We start from the raw sequence: 24,083 nt of genomic DNA, 5'->3' as shown, positions 1-24,083 counted from the left end.
CACTGCCAAATTAGGGACGGTTAGCGCAGATAGCCCTCGTGTAGCTTTGCGCGAAATTCAAAAAACAAACAAACAAATCATGTGGTTAGCAGAGAAGACTGTAAGCGTTTGTTGTCAGCACGCTACGAATATGTGTCATAGTGTTGAAAACCAAAGATATCCCATAAAGCATTGAATGTATATATAATTATTACATATATATTATATATGTATATTATTACAGTTTGTTTAGTTTATTTTGTAGTTAAGCACAAAGATACACAATGGGTTATCTGTGCTGTGCCCATCATGGGTATTGAAATCTGGTTTTTAGCGTTATAAGCCTTCAGACTTACTGCATTGAAGCTTGTTTTTTATATTCGATAAAGGTTCATCTGACAACTTTACAATATCCCTTTTCATTGAATATTCATGATACTATATGTTTGGAATTAAAACTCAACGCATAAGAAAGAGAACTAAAATCTTTTTTTTTTACCAATGAATTTGGCGTGATATTTTCTCTCGTTTAGAATGTATGATTAAATATAACATTGCAAACAAATATTTCTGTGAGAAATAAGAAAAAAAGAAAACTTGTTCGGTGGTAGAGGACTTTTGCCAACCACTGTAAATAAATATTTAAATTGTTTGTTATGAATTTCGCGCAAAGGTACAAGAGGGCTACCTGTGCTAGCTGTCTCTAATTTAGCAGTGTACGACTAGAGGGAAGGTAGACAGTCATCACCACCCATCGCCAACTCTTGGGCTAATCTTTTACCAACGAATAATGGGACTGACCGTCACATTATAACGCCCATACGGCTGAAAGGGCGAGCATATTTGGTGTAATGGAAATTCGAACCTGCGACCAGCAGATTGCGAGTCGAGCGCCCTAACCACCTGGTCATGCCGGGCCGAATATTTAAGTTCCACAAAGCGCAAGAAATGATTACAACGTTTCTTATAATTCATTATCAATCACTGTTCTGCTTCCTCACTATAATTGTTTCTTGAATATATATAAGTTTGATAACATTTTCCCGTATAAAGAAAACAAAATACTTCAATCTGTAATTACTGTTTAAAAAAAGGTTGAATTTTCTTCTTTTATATATTAATACTTTTAAAACCGTTCGTTAAATGCAGGGTGTATTAATTACTTCACTTACAAAGAATGCATGTCTTTCACCAATAATATTTATATTTATTGTTAGAGCACAGTGGAAACAAACAGAAAAAAATGTGTTTATGTTGTTAGAGAAGATGTGCGTTGTTTCAGTTAAGGTAGTACTCAGATGTGTGTTTTATTTTTCATATATTTTAAACGTAGGAAGTATTAAATGTCTGAAAAAATAATTCAAATAAAACAAGTAGATATGATATATTTAAAGGTTGTTAAGTGCATAGGAAACGTCAACCTGCCATAGCTGTTAATGAAATTGGCTCATTAATTTCTCTAATTGGCTTCTTTTGTAAAACTAATTAATAGAAAGTCACTACATTTACTTCCAGAAATATTTTATTATATAAAGTAGCAGAAGTTATTAATTAATCATCCTGTGAAGAACTGTTGTATAAACGCCCACGTTGCTGCTATTAACTTAATTATTTAAAGCACGTATAACTATAAATTAGTTTGCATTTTTAAAACATAAAAATCTCAGCAGTAATTTGTTGAAGCCCACTAAATTCTGACGGGTTTCTTTTCTTAACATACTCATCAAAAATGATTTGTTCTTCAGTCTGATGTAAATTATTAAGTGCGTATTTATATTTACATTTGACAAAGCTTCTATAGTGTCGGTTCGAAAAGAATGCAAACAACCATGGAATTACCCAATGAAGAATGTTATAAATTTATCTCAGGTGCTAAGAGTAAATCAACACATTTATATTTAATATAGAAAGTAAGGAAATTTTCCATTAAAGCGGATAAAACATATTTTTAACCGCCCACTAGTCACACACCTTTACTAGATAAATACATGTTTTTGTTCCTTTGTGACAACGACGAAAAATTGGATCTCGCTTGAAAAGAAAACAATAAAATTCGCAGAATAGATAAGTTAATAAAAAGTTAAACTCAGCATTGTTCGACCGAGAAATTTTTCGATGAAGTGTAAAACCTACACATAACTTTGTATCTATTGTTAACTTTAATAATAATGTGAATGTGCTGATTGAAAGAAGACGAATAGACAACATCTTGAACACACACACACACGTACTTTCGTGCACAGTGCACAAGAAGCAAGACAAAGATGCTACTCATCCTACAAGCTGTATGCATGAGTATTTTTAATGACTGGTATTTGCAGATTTTTGTAATATTTACGCAGATAACTGATGATACAGTTACAAATAATTACTATGAAGTTCTTGAATAAATTATGATACATAAATAAATAAATATGTTCTGTTGAAAAGATAAACCTTCATTTATGTAGGTAAAGATTCACACATGTAAATTTAGAAAAGAAATGGTAAAAAGGATACTCGTAAGTACACAATATATCAATAAACATAGGTATATAAACGTTGATTACATGTGTATAGATACAGTAAGAGAATGATAAACGTTAATGTACATATGTATAGATAAGGTAAGAAAATTATAATCGTTGATGTACAGTGTATAGATACGGTAAGAAAATTATAATCGTTGATGTACACGTGTATAGATACGGTAAGAAAATTATAATCGTTGATGTACATGTCTATAGATACGGTAAGAAAATGATAATCATTGCATGTGAACACTTACATTTCATGTATACTCAAGAGCTAGAACTATACAACATTTATCACATTAACTTGTTCTTCATTAAGTAACCTTTTACTTTATTTTTCAACAGTTAGCATGTTAATATTTACACCAACAGCTAACATACTAATACTATACAATAACAAGAGGCTTACGTCTTACTTAGCAAAGGAGTTAGCACTTTACATGCTAACAGTTAGCCAGACGAAAGACCCACTGGCAGTGGTCTCCACTAATGTAGGGTGTTGCAAAGAGTAGTGGAGATGCTGTTGCACTGTTTTTTTTTACTGCAGTTCTAAATCAAATCAGTTAAAAGTTTAATATTCCACAATATTATCAGTCGTATTGTGATATTTCACGTGTCTTATTACCATGAAACAGATCAAACGTATAGGTTGAGATTGTTAAATAGTTTAGAACTGTGTGTGTTCTAGAAATAATTTTAGATGGTTGAACAATTTCCTGGCATGTCTTCTTCAAGAGAATTGAGGATGTCGAACAGTTCAGAACTAAATGCCCTTCAGAATTGAGTTGAGACTATTAAACAGTTCAGGACTATTTTCCAGGATTATGTCAAGACTGTAAAGAACTTCATCTCTTCAGAAAAAAGTTAAGACCCCGAAATAGCTCAAACTAAAGTTACTAAACAGTTTATAACTATATTATGAATGCTAATTGAGTAAACTGATATGGAAACCGTTAAAAATCTCAGGAAGGCATATCTTCAAGAAATAATATGAGACTGTCAAGAAGGTAAATGTACATCTTTAAACAGCTTAGAACTGCATGCTTTCTAAAGGTAAGTGTTCACTGTTAAAAATGTAGAACTGCATGCTTTCTAAAGGTAAATGTACATCTTTAAACAGCTTAGAACTGCATGCTTTCTAAAGGTAAGTGTACACTGTTAAACAGTTTAGAATTGCATGATTTTCTAAAAGTGTACACTGTTAAACAGTAAAGAACTGTTTGTTTTCTAGAGATAAGTATACACTGTTAAATAGTAAAGAACTGTTTGTTTTCTAGAGGTAAGTGGACACTATTAAGAGCTTAGAACTGCATACTTTCTAGAAGTAAGTGAACATTGTTAAATTGTTTAGAACTGTATATATTTGTATAAATGAGTTGACACAGATAAATAGTTCAGGATTGCGTACTTCCAGAAGTAAGTTAATACTGCTAAAATGTTCTTTAGATAGATTAGAATTGTGTTTTCAGAAGCTCATTGCGATTATCAAAAGGCTCATAAGACTATTAATGAAGTAAATGAGCACTGAAGCTGTTAAAAAACCAGATGTTTTTCACGAATAAGTTAAAGTCATTAATCATTTCAACAATATTTTCTAGAATTAAGTTGTCTTGCATTACAGACATCTTATGGTTACCTAATGCGCTACTAGCTCTCACGGTTGCCCAGAAATTATGATCCTACTATAACCTAACACAACAGTTCTTATTAGATTCTAATACTTTTATGTTTGAGACTTTGACAATAACCTTTAAAAAATTTTGAATTCTCTGTGAGATATTATTTCAAAGTCTAATAAAAGTGTTGTTAGTATTACAATGAGCTTACAAAGACTTAAAAATTGTACTTATGTTGTACAAATCAATGTCTGCAAGTAGCATTCTTCAGAGAATTAAAAAACCTCAAATATCGCTTGAGTAGAATCCAGTAGGGAGCTTTGAATCTCTAACCTGCAATTGGAAAAGCTGACTATAACGCTATTTATGGGTTTAATAAGAATAGAGCCTCAGTAATGAAATAGAACTATTGAATGCATTTTAATGGTTCTAGATGTTATCCACACACTATGATCTCATTGATGTAATAAAAAAGGATAAACTTACTCTTCTAGTGTTCAATCTGAGTGTTTGAAATGACAAATTAAGTTATAATAAAAACTTTGCTTTTAGAGCAGAGATTCCTGTAAGAAGTCTATCTAAATGACAGTCCACAGAGTAACATACAGGAGCACGTTAATTTTCTCTCGTACAAGTATTTAAAAGGTTCATCCACTATGTATTTTCCTGATTATTATCACCATCACGATGTTATCGTTGACCAATATAGACATTATACTCAAGGGGGCTGCAAGATCGTATACCTAATTAAACAAGAATTCTTTTTTTGTTTTGTGTTTTAGATTCGGACACTTAAATGGTAAGGAGTGTCTAAATTGAGATTGGATAAAGTTTTCAAGCATACTAACAAGAATTATTTGTTTTTTACCTATGTTATAATTAAGCTTTCATATCTCAGTATGTTAATTAACTGCCCCATAGAAAAGGCAACACTTCTTACTATTATTCAGATGATTCATGTTATTGGAAAGTTAATAATTTCACTTTTCTTTGTTGTGATATATAAATATGATTTTTACAGCTAATTTCAACATCACCTGTTCCATATGATACATAGATATAAAGTATTCTACTTTCTCTGAGTGAATATTTTAATTAAATTAAGATTTGTTGTATTATTGTTTGGTCATAGTATACCCAGTTCTATTCCTCCAGTTTTAACGTCCCCTGTGTCAGCAGCGATCGATTCTCTCTTGGTAATATTTTGAACACCCCCTCCCCCAGTGTCACAGCGGGATGTCTGCAGTTTTGCAACCCTAAAAACCGAGTTTTAATACCCGTGGTTGGCAGAACACAGATAGCCCAAACAAAACCTCCAGTTTATTCGAATAAGAATATAAAATTAATTCAGTTAATGGTTATGCATCATTTTTACATATAAATCTTATTTTTCACACGATTATCTATGTAAGCTTACCCAGTTTACGAGGTTCACTGATAATTGCTCTCTTGTCAGATACTTTTCGAAACAATATTCTGTTCGTACGATTTTCTAAATGTACTCTGCAATGTTTATATTGCAAGCCTCAAAACCCTCATTTGTAAATTATTTGTTTTCTTTTATATATTCACTCGAGCAGGACTAAGTTGAATGAGGGAAAAAAGCTAAGAATATGTAAGAGAAGCAATAGATAAATTCCGATAAAATATAATCGAGAAAATAAGCTTTGGCAAAGAAGGGTAAAGCAAGGGGGGGGGGGGGGTAGGACTTCCGCAGACGCTCAAATAACGAAGGAGAAGCAGCTCAAGAATAAAAATAAAAATACTAGTAAAAGCAGTGAAAGAGTACAAAAAACAAGAGCGTTAATGGTAAAAACGGGATCGAGTTTTATCTGTGCTGCATTTTAACAAGAACGAATTAAACTGAAGTACGGCTATTTTTCCCCCTCTTCTATCATGGAATTACGTGTTCGCAGACGTAGACAAAACAAACTTGAAGGATTCTAGAGCCAAGACAAAGGATTGGACGAGAAAAGACTAGGATAACACGGATAATTTAGTTTTATACATAAAAGCCAAAGTGTGAACGAATATGTGCATTTCAGAGGATTTTGTTGCCTTGGCAACTATGCCGGAAGACAGAGTATTGGCTGCTATTTCAGAATAACCTCAGAACTCCAAAGTAAGTTTTTCCTGGCAGGAAATATAAACTTTTGATTTTTTTTCAATATTTAAAAAAAAATGCACTTTTTTATCACAACACTCCAAATTGCTGGTATTAATTCTGTGCTGTCAAGAAATTTTAAATTTACTTCTACTCTGAAAAAAAAATACTATTCTCTGAAAAATTTACTCTGAAATAATAAGTTTTCAATATAAGTGCTTTTGAAATTTGAAATGACATATTTGAATTCTTATAACTTCCACCTGAAAACTATGTAGCAGGTTTATGCATTCATCTGAAATATTTTTATTCGTTCAGACGGTGCCTTTTCACTCTACATACTGGCTATTATTATACAAAATAGTACCAGTTTGATGAAAAAAAAAAAGGATCACCCTCTGAAAGCGCTCGGGTTAAAGGGTTTCTTATTTTTGTCTTTAAATAGTACTACTAGAGGGTGCTGTGAAACCATATTAACCGACAGCGCAATCTCAAATAACATTAGATTAGTGCAGAGTAAAACTGTATAAATTTTGACTAGCGTTATACAGAATTGGCGCTGAAGTTGCGTACCAGAAAAATGCGCCGCTATAATCCATATAAATAAACGTCAATATGTGTGTGTATTTGTGTGTGTGTGTGTATCTGTTTCTTATACCTTTCCACATTTCTTGATCAGTCAGCACGAAACTTGACACAGTGATACAAGGTGACATGAGGAAGGTCATGAGAGGTGCTGTATCCCCATCTAATTTCATATTGATGGATTTATTGAAAACTGTATATCTTTTTTTTTCATTATTGGTATCTTTATGTATTTTTATTGCACTTTTAATGTTTATTATGTTGCAAAAATAGAAGCACAATTTCCTATATTTTATTACAAACGAGTTTTTTATTTTACCCGTCCGATGGACGGGTACTCCAGCTAGTGTTCACATAAGGAAAAATGTTAGAAACCAACTCAATAAATATTATACTAATTATCAAAACTTAAAGTGATATAGACAAAACAGCAAAAAGATGTCATCAACATACAATTAAATAATATAATATTATAAAATATTTTATAGTAACTAAACTTGAAAAAAGTAAACAAGGAGCATACACAAGGAATATATTGTTTACATACACCACGAACCAGATCACAGGTTCTCAAACGGGATCTGAAAAGAGCTTTAGAAGGTCTCTTGAGAACAGAGTAATTTCTACTTATAATTTAACATTTTACAGTTTGTGTTCTATTGAATATTAATAAACTGTTTGAAGAAAAAGGAAATTCTAGGCCCATAAGCAACTGAAAGTTTCAACGTGAACACACTTTGTGTACACGTGGACTAATTGGTTTACATTTAGCCATCCCTCATTTTGAACTACTGACCAAAGGAAGGTAGACTGTCAGCAACATCCGCCGACAAAAGCCTTTGCCTGGCTTTTTAATTTGAACAACAGGATTGACTGTCACTTTTAGAACGCCCCTACATCTGAATGTACGAAATGTGTTCAGCGACATCACGTCTCGAACGCCGGACCCTTCGACACGTTAACTACCATGCCACTCTCGGTCCACTCCTACGGAAATCACTCATGTCGATAGATTTGAGAGCCTATGAACCAGAATGCCACAGTGCAAACTACAATTGCTTACTAAGATAAACTCATTATATATATCGAAACTCGTGTATTAAATAAACCTACCGTCTTGTAAAACATACAAGCTTGCCTGTCTTCATCCTCCCCCTGTGGGCAGTCAATGAAGCCGTCGCAGAGTTCGTGGTCATCTATACATCGGTATCGACTCAATCTGTCCGGGGTGGGACAAGCATACCTTTCATTTCCGTCCTCGGCTGGTGGGCACTCTGTGAGATCGAAAGGTTAAAGTTCTAAATTAGTTTGTTTCTAATCCAGTACACAATGTCAATGGAAGTGGCTTTAGCACAACTATCAAAGGTTTTAAACATTCTACAACCTGCATGCAACCCTAATTAACATTCTACAGTTACAGAATTGACGTATAAAGGAAATCTAATGTTTTTATGACATTTTTCTCTTGACTGTTGTTGTGAGCTGGTTGGAGAGTTCAGATATTAACCGAAAGGCTTCGTTGACTGCGACATAATATAAAGCATAATTAACACCATATTTATTGTAACAATGTATACTCGACTATAGAACAACCTTACAAAAAGGTTTACCCATTAAAATGTTTGCTTAGGGTTTGTTTGAGCAACGTCTGGCATGGCCAGATGGCTAGGGCGCTCGGCTCGCAATCTGTGGGTTCGAATCCCCGTCCCACCCAATATGCTCCCACTTTCAGGCGTGGGGGCGTTATAATGTGATGATCACTCCCACTATTCGTTATTACAAAAGTAGACCAAGAGTTGGCGGCTGGTGGTGATGACTAGCTGCCTTCCCTCTAGTCTGTCACTGCTAAATTAGGGACGGCTAGCGCAGATAGATTTGCACGAAATTAAAACCAAACTCTTCAGGCAATTTGCAGAGCGTAGTCAGTGGCTAAAAATCTGAAAGTCGGTAATTACATTTTAGGAGTTGGTTGAATAATGTTTTACCCTAATTATGTATATTTTTCTAATAACTTTGATTGCATTGTTACATGTGTATAACAAAACCACAACAGTTCTGGCAATATCGGTTTGAAGTATTCCTGTAAATAAACAATGTGAAGAGTTGAAATTTGTTTGTTTCTTATTAAGTACAAAGCTACACAGTGGGCTATCTGTGCTGTACCCGCAGCAGGTATCTAGACCCGCGTATTAGATCTGAGGTCTTAAAATATTTTGGTAAATCACTTAATAAAGGCCGACCAGTCAAGGTCATGACTAGAGTTTGAGCTAAATGGTCATATCATCTTCCCAAAGTTTTGAGTCGTGATACGTCAACGAGCACATAATGTTATAATTGTGACAGTTAATCCTTCTATTTGGTTAAGAGTAGCCGAATATAAAAGTGATACTGTTGACTGTGATCTCTGATCTGGCTGCTTAGTTCAGTGTCGCGTAAGGTGCCTTCAAGTTCAAATATCAAATCAAGAACTACATGAACTGAAATCAGTAGAAACTGTATAATTTCAACAACTACCTAAAACTCACAAATGAGTACTCAACTATAGGAACTCTAAACAAATAATAGGACTAAAGCACTACAAAAACAGTATACATCACGTGATATAAGTATCACTTGGGGGAACCAAATATAAGGTAATGATTTGAAAATATGGATTAATAAAATACACCCAATCTGACTAAATAAGGGTGGCATTAGAAACTTGTTAGAACTTAAACAACTACTTAAACATAACTAATCACAGATCATGAGCAGCGCTTGAGGATATCAAACAAATTGTAGTACTTCAAAATCTATTGAAACAGTACCAATCACGGACCATGAGTAGCGCTTGAGGATACCTAACAAATGGTGGTACTTCAACACCTATAGAAACAGTGCCAATCAAGGACCACGAACAGCGCTTGAGGATATCAAACAAATGGTGGTACTTCAACATCTATAGAAACAGTGCCAATCAAGGACCACGAGAGGCACGTGATAAAGTTGTAACAAAAGCTTACACTCAAAATGACACAAACAAATAATTCCAATTTCACTTTTGTACCCATCGTTTGCTTTATACGTTAGTGTAGATAAAACAAATCCTACTTACGTAAAGTAGGTTTTGAACACTGTATAAAAGTATACATATGTACATGAATATTTATGTACATACATAATTCTAGAATGTAAAGTATATTGCTCTGCTAATGATGAAAAAATCATCATTGATGAAACCAGGCAAGTTGAATAAAACTATCATTTTGCAAAAATGGCTAGTTAGTTTTGTAATGTTTGTTTATAGTGTTCTGGAATTCATATGAAAGCAGCTGAACAGTTTGGCACTGACTTTTTTATAGTTTCAGCAATCCAAGTTAAGATAAAACTAATGTAAAATGTAATATTACATTGTTTTAAAGTATTACTAGAAACATTAGAATAAATACCTAATACTTTAGATATATAGTACAGTTCTATTAGTGGAGAACTCCGCTTTGCCTTTTTATTAAGTTTCCGAACTGTAAAACCAAGGGTTCTTGGTTCGTGTCCTGTAGCCGAAAAATGACTCTCTGCAGTTTGAGGCCGTGTGCGCGATATAAGATTGATGATCAAATCGCACCTTTTGATTAGAGTAGTCCAAAAGTTCACTGTGGGTGCTATTTACTAGCTGCTTTCCCTTTAGTCCATCAGTTCAAAACTAGGGAAGTCAAACTCAGATATCCTTTGTGTAGTTTTGCTCGAATATCCGAAACAAACAACCCATTAATGCTGCGACCCTTACGTTTCTCAAAAACATGCTTCATTAACATTTTTGGATCTTTTCAATCAAAACGCGTAACAACAGAATTAATATTAGCACTTATCTACAATTGAAATGCACGTGTAAGAATTCAACATTAGTTAACAAGTAGAAACATTTATTCTTATAATAGAGGACGTAATGTTTAACTTTAGATAAAAAAACGTTAGAATGGACTCACAGACACCACATGTTAAAGTTCAACACTGGTTAGCAAGTATAAGTATCTAATAGATGTAAATATTGAACCAGATATAAGACGTTACAGTATAACCACAGAAACTACTTGTTAATATTTTGTTATATTTATCACAATTTAATATTCAAGTACAGGAAATTATACACAGATAACAGATTTAACATTGAGTCACAAGGAACTTATTTTAGTGTTTAATTATTCATTAACTATTACGTTTAATTACACCAGAAGATGTTTCATCTGCTTGCAGAAAGTACATATTATACGTAATAGGCGTTACCTTTAGCTACAGATAACATAAGTTACTATTTAGATATAAATGCATAAAAAAGAATTCGAATCCTTCCTTTTTCTTACGAAACCGTTCTGTATTTAACCGGTTTCGTACCATCATTGGCTATTCTTCAGTATAAAAGCTATAAAAAACCAAAGAACAACTAAACATTTTTTTAGAAAAGTATTAAATGTAAGTTTAAAATTGATATGAAATGTGCAAATTTCATTTTTAAATTAAAACATTTAATTGTATATTTTTTACTAAAACAACAACTCAGATTAACAAAATAAATTATCTTATTTCTAACGTTTCAAATCAAAACCTAGTTAAAAGGTCTTTAAATTGACACCAACAATTTTTTTTACGTTAACGATAAAATTGCTTTAATACAATACACAATACAGACAAAATACGAAACCGGTTAAATAAAGAAGAGTTTGATAAACAAAGAGCACTTGGGTAAAAAAAAGAAGGGATTCGAGTTTGCATATACATATTTATCTTGAAGTGAAACCGCTTTCCATTATAAGCATATTTATTGTTGGATCACGTTTTTTCTTTACCTTTAAAATAGAGGTTTTGTTTATTTTGCTTCTTTTCATCTACAGCACTCTGACAATACTATTAGAATGACATAACCTTAAGTCACATGTAACACTGTCTGTTTTGGGCTACCAACATAGTGAATGATGACATGTTATGTTCCAACAAACTTATCGGTTCCGAGTCCAGCCAGAATGAAAAAAAAAAAAGGAAACGGTTTGAAAGAGACCGTTAAGTTTGTTCTAGCCCAGAAGGTTTAGTGAAGAGCTCATAACGTGGAATTGATATGAAGCTGAAACTGGGGAAAATAAATGAAGCAATGGTAGGGTAGTAGTTTTTGCGTCTTATTGTAAACTCTAGCGTACGTTAAACAGAGTTAAATGATCTCCAAAATCCTAGAGTTAACATAGCAGATGTAACAACAAAAGAGTTACATTGGTAAACTGACAACGCACCGTGTTGCATTTTTCTCTTGTATGATATTAGGATCCTGTTAGAGACTTTTCACTTTTATTGTTTGAGAAATATTTCGTAACTAGGTGTATACTAAAACATATCTTTACAAATATAGACTCATCTTTAGTTTTTTAACCTTAAAATTGTGATTTGATCGTAGAGAAATTGCTATGGTTTTGGTGTCAGTTTGAATCAAGAGAAAATCCGCTTGACTAATGTCTTATATAAAACTTTACACGAGTTTAGGGTTCGATCTCTTGCTTCGGAGAACTCACAAAATGTTCTATGGTCTTCTTAAAGCAAGACTACTTTTGCTCAGAACCATCGTATTTTGACATTGATTTACACTGTAAGAATGGTTTTCAGCATGCTTATGATATCTTGGGCACTCTGCGCACATATTAGAAACAATAATAAATGACCTTCGTTTATTTCTTGTGACTTTTTTTTTTTGGTGAAGTTCTGATCAATCATATCTAAGTCTGAATCACTGAATGATCTAAGACTGTTTATTTGGTTTGTTGAATTTCGCGCAAAGCTACTCAAAGATGAAAGGCAGCTAGTCAACACCACCCGTCATATTATAATGTTCCCTCAGCTGAGGGAAAATATATTCGGTGACAGGTTTCGATCTCGCGACTAGCAGATTACGAGTCCAGCGCCCTAGCCTTTAGGACATTCTAGGCCATAATGAAAGACCACTCTATCTTCATCTCTCTTTGTATGTATACATATATATACGTATAATATAAGCTAAATGATCAGTCATATGCATTTCAGATTACATGACTGGTTATTATATGCCATACTTGGATAATAATCAACAGAGGGGTGGATTGACATCTGTCTATATATATAAAAGTCACTCTTTGTTTACAACGTTACCTGTGTCAGCAACGCTTGATTCTCACTTGGTAACGTCACGTGGTGTTAGTGTTCATTTTGTGAATATCTTCAAAACTCAACTCAAAGCTAAAATTTATTTCGATTTTTTACGGTTTCGGTTACGAGACAAACTGTCAGATTTTTATAATATTTATCGCGACGCTGGGCATTTGTTGAGTAAAGGTATTCAGGGTTACATCCTATGTCGTGATTTGGTATGATAATTTTATTTAATTTTTCATATTTATCAGTTTAGATCATCTTATTTTTATTAATTTTAGCAACATTTTGTGTTTGTTTGTATGTTATTCACTAATTTTATGTGTATGTAATTTAAGTAATCAACCTTAACAATTTTTTTCATTACTAACCAGATTTGTATCGACATTGTCATGAGATATGTTGAATAACTGATGTATGTTTGTTTATACCCCCTCTATGAGGGTGGATTAATAAAGAAAAACAAACAAACTTGGTAACGTTTAAATTGGCTTCGTGGCTAGTCTCAAACAAAAGTGACGAGTTCAAATCCCGGTCAAGGTTTTTATAACCTCTTTTGATTATTGGCTCATCATGTTTAGAGCAACATATTACAAAATTAGGAAAAAACACACATGATTATACAATGATTATACCGCTCGACTAGCTCCCCAGTGGCACAGCGGTATGTCTGCGGACTTACAACACTAGAAAATGGGTTTCGATATTCGTGGTGGGCAGAGCAAAGATAGCCCATTGTGTAGCTTTGTGCATAACTTCAAACAAACAAACAAACAAAACGGCTCGACTATCATGTGCCAGTCTCGTGTTAAAATTCCAGTTATTTCGAACTTTTATGATACTTTTAAATATATATTGTCATATTTATAACAAGATCTTTGAATATTCGGAAAATACGAATGTCATTACAGATTAAATCAGGGACCATATCATGTTACATATTACACATAAACACCAGTGTTTGTCTGTGTCAAACACAACGTAAATATCATTTTAAGTTAATAAATGGCGCTGTAATACATTAGTATTGATGTTTTTCAACTTACGTAAGTTATTTTTATAAATTCAATCAAAAATTTTATAAGCATTTTTCATGAAACGTTATACCTTAGGGCATTTTATCTTCACCATCAAATTCTACCTTTGCTATCACATTTAATATATTGCAGGGTCAGACATTTGACCATGTAGGAATAGTTCTTCGACAACTAAGTCATTCGCATGATTCAATCTAATAAAGTTTTATCAAAAATCAGATTTGAACATAACATAAAAATATACATAAGTCAAAATTTCAATCAAGGACCACTTACAGGAGATGACCAAATATATACAAAAAGTGTTGTTCTCATGAAGTACTAGAGAAAAAGGATAAACACATATTGCTACTATAAAATAATTACATTTTAGAAAACATGTTCACAAAACATTTATTTAGATTTAATTTCCAGGAGAAAAAATTAATGAGAATTTACCGTCACATGACAGGCATTTAGCTAGTTAGCTTATAGTAGCTGGTTTTAATCTTGTCAATTTAACAATATTAAAATTCCGATTATCCTTTAACACTTTTTTTTCCAGTGTATTTCTGCCAAGTGCTTTGTGTTTTTACATCAATAAACGTGCTGACGTTCATACGCGTTCGCATGCACTATCTCTGAAAAAAATGGTGTTTTTCCTATAATAACTTTGACTTTACGTTCCAGGAAGTGTACCTCACTTGAAATGTTTTCGTTTTCTCTGCTCATTAGGGCTCTTTAACCCGAAAAAGACAAACTCAGATTAACATAACTGTGCACTAGGTCTTTTGCTGTCCATATAAACTGTTTTTATACAATCTTACGTATGCTTTCGAAATTCTCAGGCCAAAAAACTGTTAAATGTGTATATCTTCTACATGCTTATAATGTTTAAAGAAAGTTGTTAATAAATGTGAGGTTCTGGCTTACCTTCCATTCTACAAGATACATGGCTGGGTATAAATCTGAATTCCAATAGCATGTATCTATCTAGTGCTCACCCAGAATCGAAATAAACAATCGTAAATATCTAAACACGTGTTAAAATGTTGTGTTTAAGAGAAACTCCCTTATACTGAGATTTAAAGGTAAAAAACAAATTTCACGAATTCAAATTGCCCTTGGAATATCGGAAACTCGTTATCTCGTAATGTTATCATAGACAAAATCCCACAGATAATAATCAGTGTACAATCCAGAAAATGTTTATTGTATATTGGAATGATTTTCTAGGTAAAATAATGTATTCGCAAGTAAAACCAACAGGCAAGTTCTAAGGATGGCAATAACGGAGGATTGCAAAGATTTATTTGCGTGATAATAAAATTAGTTTGGCAGAGCAAATTAAAGACTCAAACACTCATCTACAAAAAAAAAAATGAAACAAATAATTATTCTTAAACAAAACTGCTGATCGATACTTTGTCTGCTGGAACAAGTAGAGAAAGTAAGAGACTTCTTCAAATTACAAAGACATAAACGATTGTGTTTCATTACTCCTAGTGTAGAATCTCAGAGTCCAAGATTACCTATCTCAACGTTATTCCCGTTTTAGATCTTCGAGCCACATGAGCTCTCATTTCATACTAATGTGGACAAATATCTTACCACTCCTTTCACGTTGGTATGGCTTACACCCTAGGGGTGTGGTAACACGGAATAATAGTCAAACAAGTACAAGTTCTGTGTAATAGCCGCCGTGAGGTGTAACCTTAGTTTGAGGTAAGAATTAATGCAAGTTTAAAACTATTTATATCCTGTGTATAAGTAGTTACATAACTGAAGAACTTCTGCGTGAATAAGTTTAAAAATATTACCTCAATATTGCTTAATAAAGATAGTTTTATTTATAGTTATAGAATGTTCAAATATAGCAATTTACACTTGTCACAACCATATTGAAAAGTTTTTATCATCAATTTATCTGATGTAATGAAATATCACGTACATTAAAACTACATTACTCAGCTGCTTATGGCATGGAGTTTTTTTTATAAAATGTGATATAATGTTTCTTAATGCACGTTTAACGTACAATAAATTAAGTGTTTTTGTTATAGCTCAAAATGTATTTAAAGTAGCTTTTCAGAAGGAATTAAGCATACTCTTTAGAAGAGATTACACTTGATAAAATATTTGTGAGTTTTACAGAATTTATATAATGTAGAATGTAGAATGCAATCCAAAGGTACTAATCGTACAATAAAAAGTATTATATTTTAAAAGGTATTAAGTGTAAAATTCAAAACGATTTAGTTTGTTGTTTTAAAGCACACCGAAAGAGCTATCTGTGATCTGCCCATCACGGTTATCGAAACCCGATTTTTAGTATCGTAATTCAAAAGAGAACTCAGCATATATTGCTGAAGGAATTCATTTATGACAAAGAAATAAATAAAATATTGCAGAGTTCATAAAGCACTTTTATCTTATAAAACAGAACTTATCTAGTGAATAATACAGAAGAGATTTAACTTACATTTACGTATGTACATAGTACAGAAAAAATTTATATATAGCGTAGAAAATACTTGACATATAATACTGAAGGAATTTCATATATAATACAAACGATATCAGGCAGGCAGTAGCGCTACCTATGTTGGGTTGTCTCGGGTTGTTCATCGGTATATTGTACGCTTAAAGACACTTGATGTATTGTAAAAAAGATAATAGGGTGGTTTTACTGTATAGCACAGAAACCGGTTGAAAGTAACAAAGAAGGTTGTTGAACAAAATCAGATAATTGTTATGTTAATAGTTCCATAAAATATAAAAAAATATTCCATTCCGTGAGTTATAAAATATTTTCATATCAACTTAACTATACCTATTTAACAAATCAACATTGACTTATCTACTTTTAGTCACGAAAAGGAGACTCGTTGTTAAGATTCTATCCAATGTGAAATCATATACATAAAATAAAAACATCCACTGTCAGTTATATTAAACTTTTCTGTAAACTTATAGAAAGAAACTTTGCCAACACAATAAAACGTTCCCAACGTAACTTTGACGTCCCTGGAAATTCGATTATCTGTTCAGCTACTTTATGTGTCTATCCACAGTCTACAACTTATTTACCGGTAGTGGTATCCATTCAGTATTCTAGACAAGTCAAGATCGAAATCTTATTTTTCTAAGTAAATAAAAAAGGTTTATATGTTAGACTGAAAGTCACACGTTTCTACCTAAGTACTTTACTTGACAAATCTTCTGATATCTAATGATTCGAGGCTATTCTTGAATAGTTTTTTTTAAATTACGTTTATAAAAATAGTAAGATAATGCTATCATATTTGTTTATGTTAACTTCAGTTAAAATATTTTTTTCAACTTTGAATGGTGGTAATATACTCAAATTTATTCAGTGTAAACGTAATATAAAACCAAATTTACCAATTGTTATTTTTTCTACCCGTTTTATAAGCTTTAAATTACTAAATTTCAACAAATAATAAAAAAATATGAATACACATTCTCCGGATTATGAGCGTTACCTAACAAAAACCTGAAATAAGAAACTAACAACTCCACAAATGTTCCATTTTAAAGTCAGAAATTTAGCAGTTTGTTTATTTATCCTTTCGACATTGTTACATATATACCAGTGTTGTCCTGTTTCAGTTTACTTTACAAGAGCAAGATCATACCAATATGCTTAAAATATGGTGTAGTTAATGAATAGGAGCAAATTTGACATTACACACGTGTTATGTGAACTGACACGAGTTATAATGAGGTTCAATAATGAAGTTTGAAGTGAGATGTGTAAATTGTATTTATCCTATCAATGTTTTATGATTTTTCGACATTAATATCCACATTTCATCCTACTCTCTTGAAACCACCGTACATTACAAAGACACCGATAGTCACGCTTACTTAGACAATTGTTTTTCCATCCCTACGAAACCAGTGTTGACATTTCTAAAGAGCAGTTCACAAGACTGATGCACTTATGTTCTGAGGACCAAGACCTTCTCTTCAAAACCACTGAGATGGCAGGATTTTTCGAACAACGTAACTACTCAGACAACGTCATCAATAAGGCCCACAAACATATATATATACGTACTGTACCAAATTCCAACGCCATCCAACCTAGGAACAAAAGTAAAAATGATAGCGCCCCCTTGATATTAACATACTGTCGTCACAACAGGTTAGCAACAACTATCATACAGAAAAATTGTAAATTATTCATGGCTGATTCCATTACTGCTGAAATAGTTTCTACACGCTAGTCTCTTATAGACGTAATATCAACCTCAAAGACCATTTGGTGCACTCGAAGATGCAAGACAACATTCTCCTCGTTGTTAGAAAACGTCGTTGTACCAGAACAATCTGTTATACCTATCCATACATTTCAAATGACACCACAATAACTTGCTCTAGTTACACTTTCCACGTCAGGAGACGTTACACCAACATGTCAGAATGTGTCATTTACTGCATCCAGTGTAGCAGATGTCACAAACTATACATTAGAGATACAGACCACAGAATTGGTGAGGCTTCACTGACATCCCAGTTCTTAGATATTTCAGTTCTCCTGACCACAATGGTACCTCCGACACGATAGTCTTAGTCTTGAGAAATGTACGCTTTACAACTTGAAACGAGAAAGCCTAGAACACCACCTTATCTTCCTATTCAACACCATGTCTCCTTGTAGCATTAATTAAAGATTTACTTTCAAATAATTAAAAAACTCCGTCAACCTAATCTCTAGATGCATTTCCTTAAACTTTTGCTTTAGATGCGTTTAACGTACTCCTTGTTAAATCTCCATTTTCAACATTATCTTGGTGAAAGTCTTCTCCTCCTCATAGTTATTTCCCTGGATTATTATGTTATTTTACTATTCTACTGTTATATTATTTTGCAAATTTCTGTGTTTGTATTTCTAAATCCAGTATTAGTAGCTTTAATTACTTGTTTTCATATTTTTGCTAATTCTAATTATGTTTACGTAATAAGTTCAACAATGTTTTATCAGTATTTTTGTCATCTGCTCCACGTTGAAAGTGTGTATTCAGAACCTTTATACGCTTTACCTTTCAATGATTATTTATGAGCCTAATTTCCTTGTAACACTGTTTTTACTGCTTGACAAAGGACGTCTGCCCGAAACGTTGAACAAAACAAATCTATAAAAAGTGTTTATTTAAATGTGTCATTTTATTCTTTATTATGTTTTATCCACATATACACTACACTACTTTTTAAACCATATTTAGTCCAAACACAAACATTAGGACGACAAACGCAATTATTCAGACAACTTTATTGTTCCCTTTTAATTATTTTTTTTTTGTGTTTTAATAGTAATTTTTACAGAATATATCTGAAGTATAGTGCCTGCGACTGTAGGCTTCAATTTATAAATTACGTCATTCTTTTGATAAATATTCAGAAGCTACTTTATTCAACTGTGATGAATATGATATTGATTATTGATTGGATATAGAAAAGTTTTGGAAACAATTACAAATGACTTGTATCGTAATAATTAGCTTCTGATTTGCGTTTTGATATTAAATAAAGCCACTATACTGTTATCATTATCAAAATAAATATATAAATATGTATACACATCACGTCTTTTTTATCATAAATTGCTGTTATTGGGATGGAGTAGTTATAAAATTATATAGATGTCATGGAAGGTCAATGAATGAAAACTGGGACTTTCATAAGGAAATGTAGTTGGTCTCCAATATTGAAACCAGTGTAACATCTAAGCAAGTGACAACTTTTGTAAAGAGCTACATTACCACTTTCCCTTATCCAAGCTAATCGTTGGAAATGAACCATATCGAGTATGTGTGGTCTGTCATTGATAATGCCTTGGGAATTGATCACAAAGAACCAATTTCTAGGGACACCCTCATCCAACTTCTTCCCCAAACGAGGAGTGCAATCCCAAAAGCCTAGATTTCAGATCTTGTAAGAACTATAAATAATTACGTTAATACCAACAAAGTACAATTTTGTATAATGTTAATATTTTACCGTTTGTTTCTTGTTTCTTTTTATTGAATAAAACAGCATTCTTTCTGGAATCAATGTCTATTAAGTTATTGGTATGCTGCATAGTATTAATAAATGATACTCTATAAAATATTTTATTATTTCAAGTTATGATGTTACTCAATCGAATAAACAAGCTAGTTTTATTGTGTTTTCTTTTCTATTTGGATAGTCTGAAATGTGATCGTGTATTAGCTAGAGTGGTAGGAACATGCCACTTGTTACCTGTTTCTAAAGGACATTTCATTATTCCATTTTGAATAAATTTCTAAATTCAACTTGTATATATAATGCAATATAATACCACGAATTAATGTTGAAAGAGGTTTAAAGCTCCGTGTGTGCAGTGATGGATATTCGTTTAATGTGGGTGAAATCTACTGCTACGATTTCACTAAAGCCAAGAGTAAAACAGGATGTTGAAAGCACAGGAAGCCTGTAATATTTCTTCTGGATGCTCAACTCATAGAGCCAAATGTTTCTGTCCCTTATTCAAGAATATGTAGCTGATCCACACAAAGATTGATCCTTCTAAGCAAATGGCAACTTTTTTAAAGACCCACAAAAAATAGTGTTGCCTTCTTTTCTATTGTTCTTGAAATATACAAGGGTTGGACATCCACTTGAGCGCCTTTATTCATATAGATACACTTTGTCAAATATATGTATCCAGTTTCTAGAACATAACAAAAGTTTATTTCATATGAAATGTTTCTTAATGCTATATTAAAATTTTAACTTTTCAAAAGACTGAACAGTATTTAATTTTTTTATAGGAGAAACTTTGGATATTTATAGACTGCTTGTGGCATTTTTTAAAGAAAGTTTAAGTACGATGTGGTTTATTTTGAATTTCGCCAAAGCTACACGAGATCTATTTGCTCTAGCCGTCCCTAATTTAGCAGTAAAAAGACTGGAGGGAAGGCTGCTAGTCATCACCACCCACCGCTAACTCTTAGTCTATTCTTTTACCAACGCATAGTAGGATCAACCATCACTTATAACGCCCATTCGGCTAAAAGGGCGAGCATGTTTGGTGAGACGGGGATTCGAACCCGCGACCCTCAGATTGAAAATCAAGCGGCCTAACCACCTGGCCATGCCGGGCCAAACTACGAGACGACATGTTTTATGTTTCCTTTAACTTGAAACTTGGTACAATAGATCAACTTTTTTTTTCTTTCAGTGTGGATTTCAATTGTTGCTTATTATGTATAATACTTCCATTATTTTTTTAAAGTGAACAAATTGAATTGGATGTAATAAATGCCGCGATAGCATCAGAGTGAGCTAACCAGTGGGCATTTACTATTTTTTTCTTCAACTTGAAAGTGAGTGTTTATTATTACGTCAATAATTTTAAAAACTGCTAGAGTTCTTAGTTATCGTTTTACGGTGTTAGTTTAATGCTGAAACCAGACAATTGTATTCAAATCCAACACATCACTAGTTTGTTTATACAATAAATAATTAACCGGTAGGAATACTTACTTCCATGAAGTTGTTCTTGTCTGGAAGTGTAGAATTGTCTCTTGTAATCAGATTTTGTACGTATAGATAGCGATTAAACACTTGAGTTCTATTATTAAACACTATTTATAACTTAATTCCTATATAGTGTAGTGTATGTTAAATGTGATTGTAGGTATCCTTGTGTTATAAGTTAGGAGATAAACTTTATTTGCAAACTGATTAAAATTTCTCCTGTGCGTGGTTTCAAACTTATAATACTGTACTGTTAGACTTAACAAATTAACCAATACTAATCTCCATTTAAGTTTAACTCGGAAATTAGGAGCTCGTAAACAAACAGCTGTAGAGAAAATGAGCAAGATCACGAAATGAAAAAGGAGTGGCTAACGATACGGAACGTTGAAGGTTTGATGTTTTATAATATAAAGAGATAAACTGAGAGAAGAGTGTTTATCTTAATTCCAAAGCGATAATTAATGACAGTGAATTAAGCTGTTTGCAGAGCTTGTAATTACAATCTTAAAAGATAACAATGTAGCATATGAGATGAATACTAATGAATCAGTGATAACTGGCTCGTATATTTAGGTATTTACATTGCTAATAAAATAGGAGTAGTGTCTCGTTGTGTTTTCGTAATGATTTTTCTAAATATAAGATTGGGTTCTTAGGACTACATTACAGTTTCCTTGGATAAACATATAAAAGGCTCTCATCTTTTTCCAGTCGAATAAATGTTTGTATTATTAATTGGTAGAGATCTTACTTATTGAGAAAAGTGTTATTATTTTCAGCAGTTTAAATCGGAACATAACCAATGAATACGTCTTCACGTCATTTAGGTCTTTTCAGAACAAGGGATTTCTACACAAGGTGTTTACATAATTTGTTTACGATATAGCATTAATGTCTCGCCAAAACTATTTTTTTATATATTTTAAGCTTAATATAAATGCAGAAAGAGTAAAACTGCTTGGTAGCTTTAGATGCTGTCAGCAGTGCTCACCATAGAATATTGATGGAGCATCAAAAAATTCGTAAGTACTGAAGATTGTGATTCTTTGAAACACAAACGTGTTTTTTTGTTTATAATTATGATCAGCTTTTGAGAATTTATTATTACTATCTTATTTGTCTAATAGGAAGAAAAAACATGGGCGTAAATACAGATACTACCAATTTTTTCGTCCTGATCTCAAGCTCGACTTTTCTTTTCTTGTATACAAGACACGGGTAACTATATACTCTCAGACAATACACGCAGGTGTTATGTGTAAAGCATACTTAGAGAAAATAAAGTTAACTCGTTACAACATAATGTAATACAATTAATGAATTACAGTGAAAACAATGTTAACTAGTTACAATATTAAGGTAATACAACTAACGAATTACAATGAAAACAATGTTAACTCGTTACAATATTAAGGTAATACAACTAACGAATTACAATGAAAACAATGTTAACTCGTTACAATTTTAAGGTAATACAACTAACGAATTACAATGAAAACAATGTTAATTCGTTACAATATTAAGGTAATACAACTAACGAATTACAATGAAAACAATGTTAATTCGTTACAATATTAAGGTAATACAACTAACGAATTACAATGAAAACAATGTTAATTCGTTACAATATTATAGTACTACAATCAATGCAGTGTTTATGAGGAAACCGTTAAAACATTGCTATCAAATTTGCCAAATTTGTTATCATTATTATTATTATTACCAATTACCAGTAGATAAGTAGGATATGTAATAATCTGAATTAGTTAACTCTAAACAAACTACGTAAATCATGTCCAAGGGTTTCGACAGCTTCTCTTTTTACACTGTCCACTATTTAAAGTTATTTCTTACTGTCTGAAGATTTCTAAGAACTGAAGAAATGCAAAAAAAAAGAAAAAGAAAAGAATGTATAACAATACGTCAACCATACTATATCTGTCATATCCAGTGGCGACGAGGTCCCCTCCTCCTCCCCCCCCCCCCCCAGTAGCAGGGTTTATCAGCCTGTCTTTGATAAAACAGACACAGCAGCGGTCGAGATGTTATTTATATTATCAAATTGCATGAACGACAACTGTTACGGTGTGAATTAGATTAAGTTGGTGAAATGTAATGTACTTTTTTTTTCTAAAACTGTATTTTCGTAAAGTTTATACTTTAGTATTTCAATCTGCTTTTTGTAAATCTCATTGTATTTGTGATTTTTCTTTGTAATTTTATTTCTTATTAACAGCTTTTATATTAAAATACTATCAGTACTTCAACGTATACTGTCTTGATGGAAGGGTTGCATACGGAGTTTAACATCTTTGTTTTTAAAATATCTTTCGGTATAATGTTAAGTAAGACTAAACTAACTAGATTACAACAACGCTTATCATAATTTCAACAAATTGTAGGTAATTAGAATCACGTAATTTTTGAAGAATCGTTGTGATTATCTCTCATTGGAAAGATAATCCCTAAAGTGTACTGTCGTATTCTTCGCTTTTAAATGTTGTGATTAACCTACTCTAATACCCACAGAGGTAAGATATTTTTGAAAGTTTTATGAATAATTCGGCAAATGAAACTTGTGTTGTTTGTTTGTAAT

The 24,083-nt window shown here is 32.4% G+C and overlaps 1 protein-coding gene across 1 annotated transcript in view; it reads right to left on the bottom strand.

Annotated features, from left to right (window-relative positions):
• Nucleotides 1-24,083, bottom strand: part of LOC111088314 — a 52,928-nt gene that overhangs the window by 5,825 nt on the left and 23,020 nt on the right. Inside the window, exon 2 of the mRNA XM_022398061.1 lies at nucleotides 7,911-8,071. Coding sequence (XP_022253769.1) covers nucleotides 7,911-8,071 — 161 coding nt within the window. The remainder of the gene's footprint in view (nucleotides 1-7,910; nucleotides 8,072-24,083) is intronic.

The sequence above is a fragment of the Limulus polyphemus genome, unplaced genomic scaffold, assembly GCF_000517525.1.
Source record: "Limulus polyphemus unplaced genomic scaffold, Limulus_polyphemus-2.1.2 Scaffold3526, whole genome shotgun sequence".
Lineage (NCBI taxonomy): Eukaryota > Metazoa > Arthropoda > Merostomata > Xiphosura > Limulidae > Limulus > Limulus polyphemus.
Note: the sequence above shows the minus strand (reverse complement) of the source record. Positions and strands in the feature narration are given on the sequence as shown.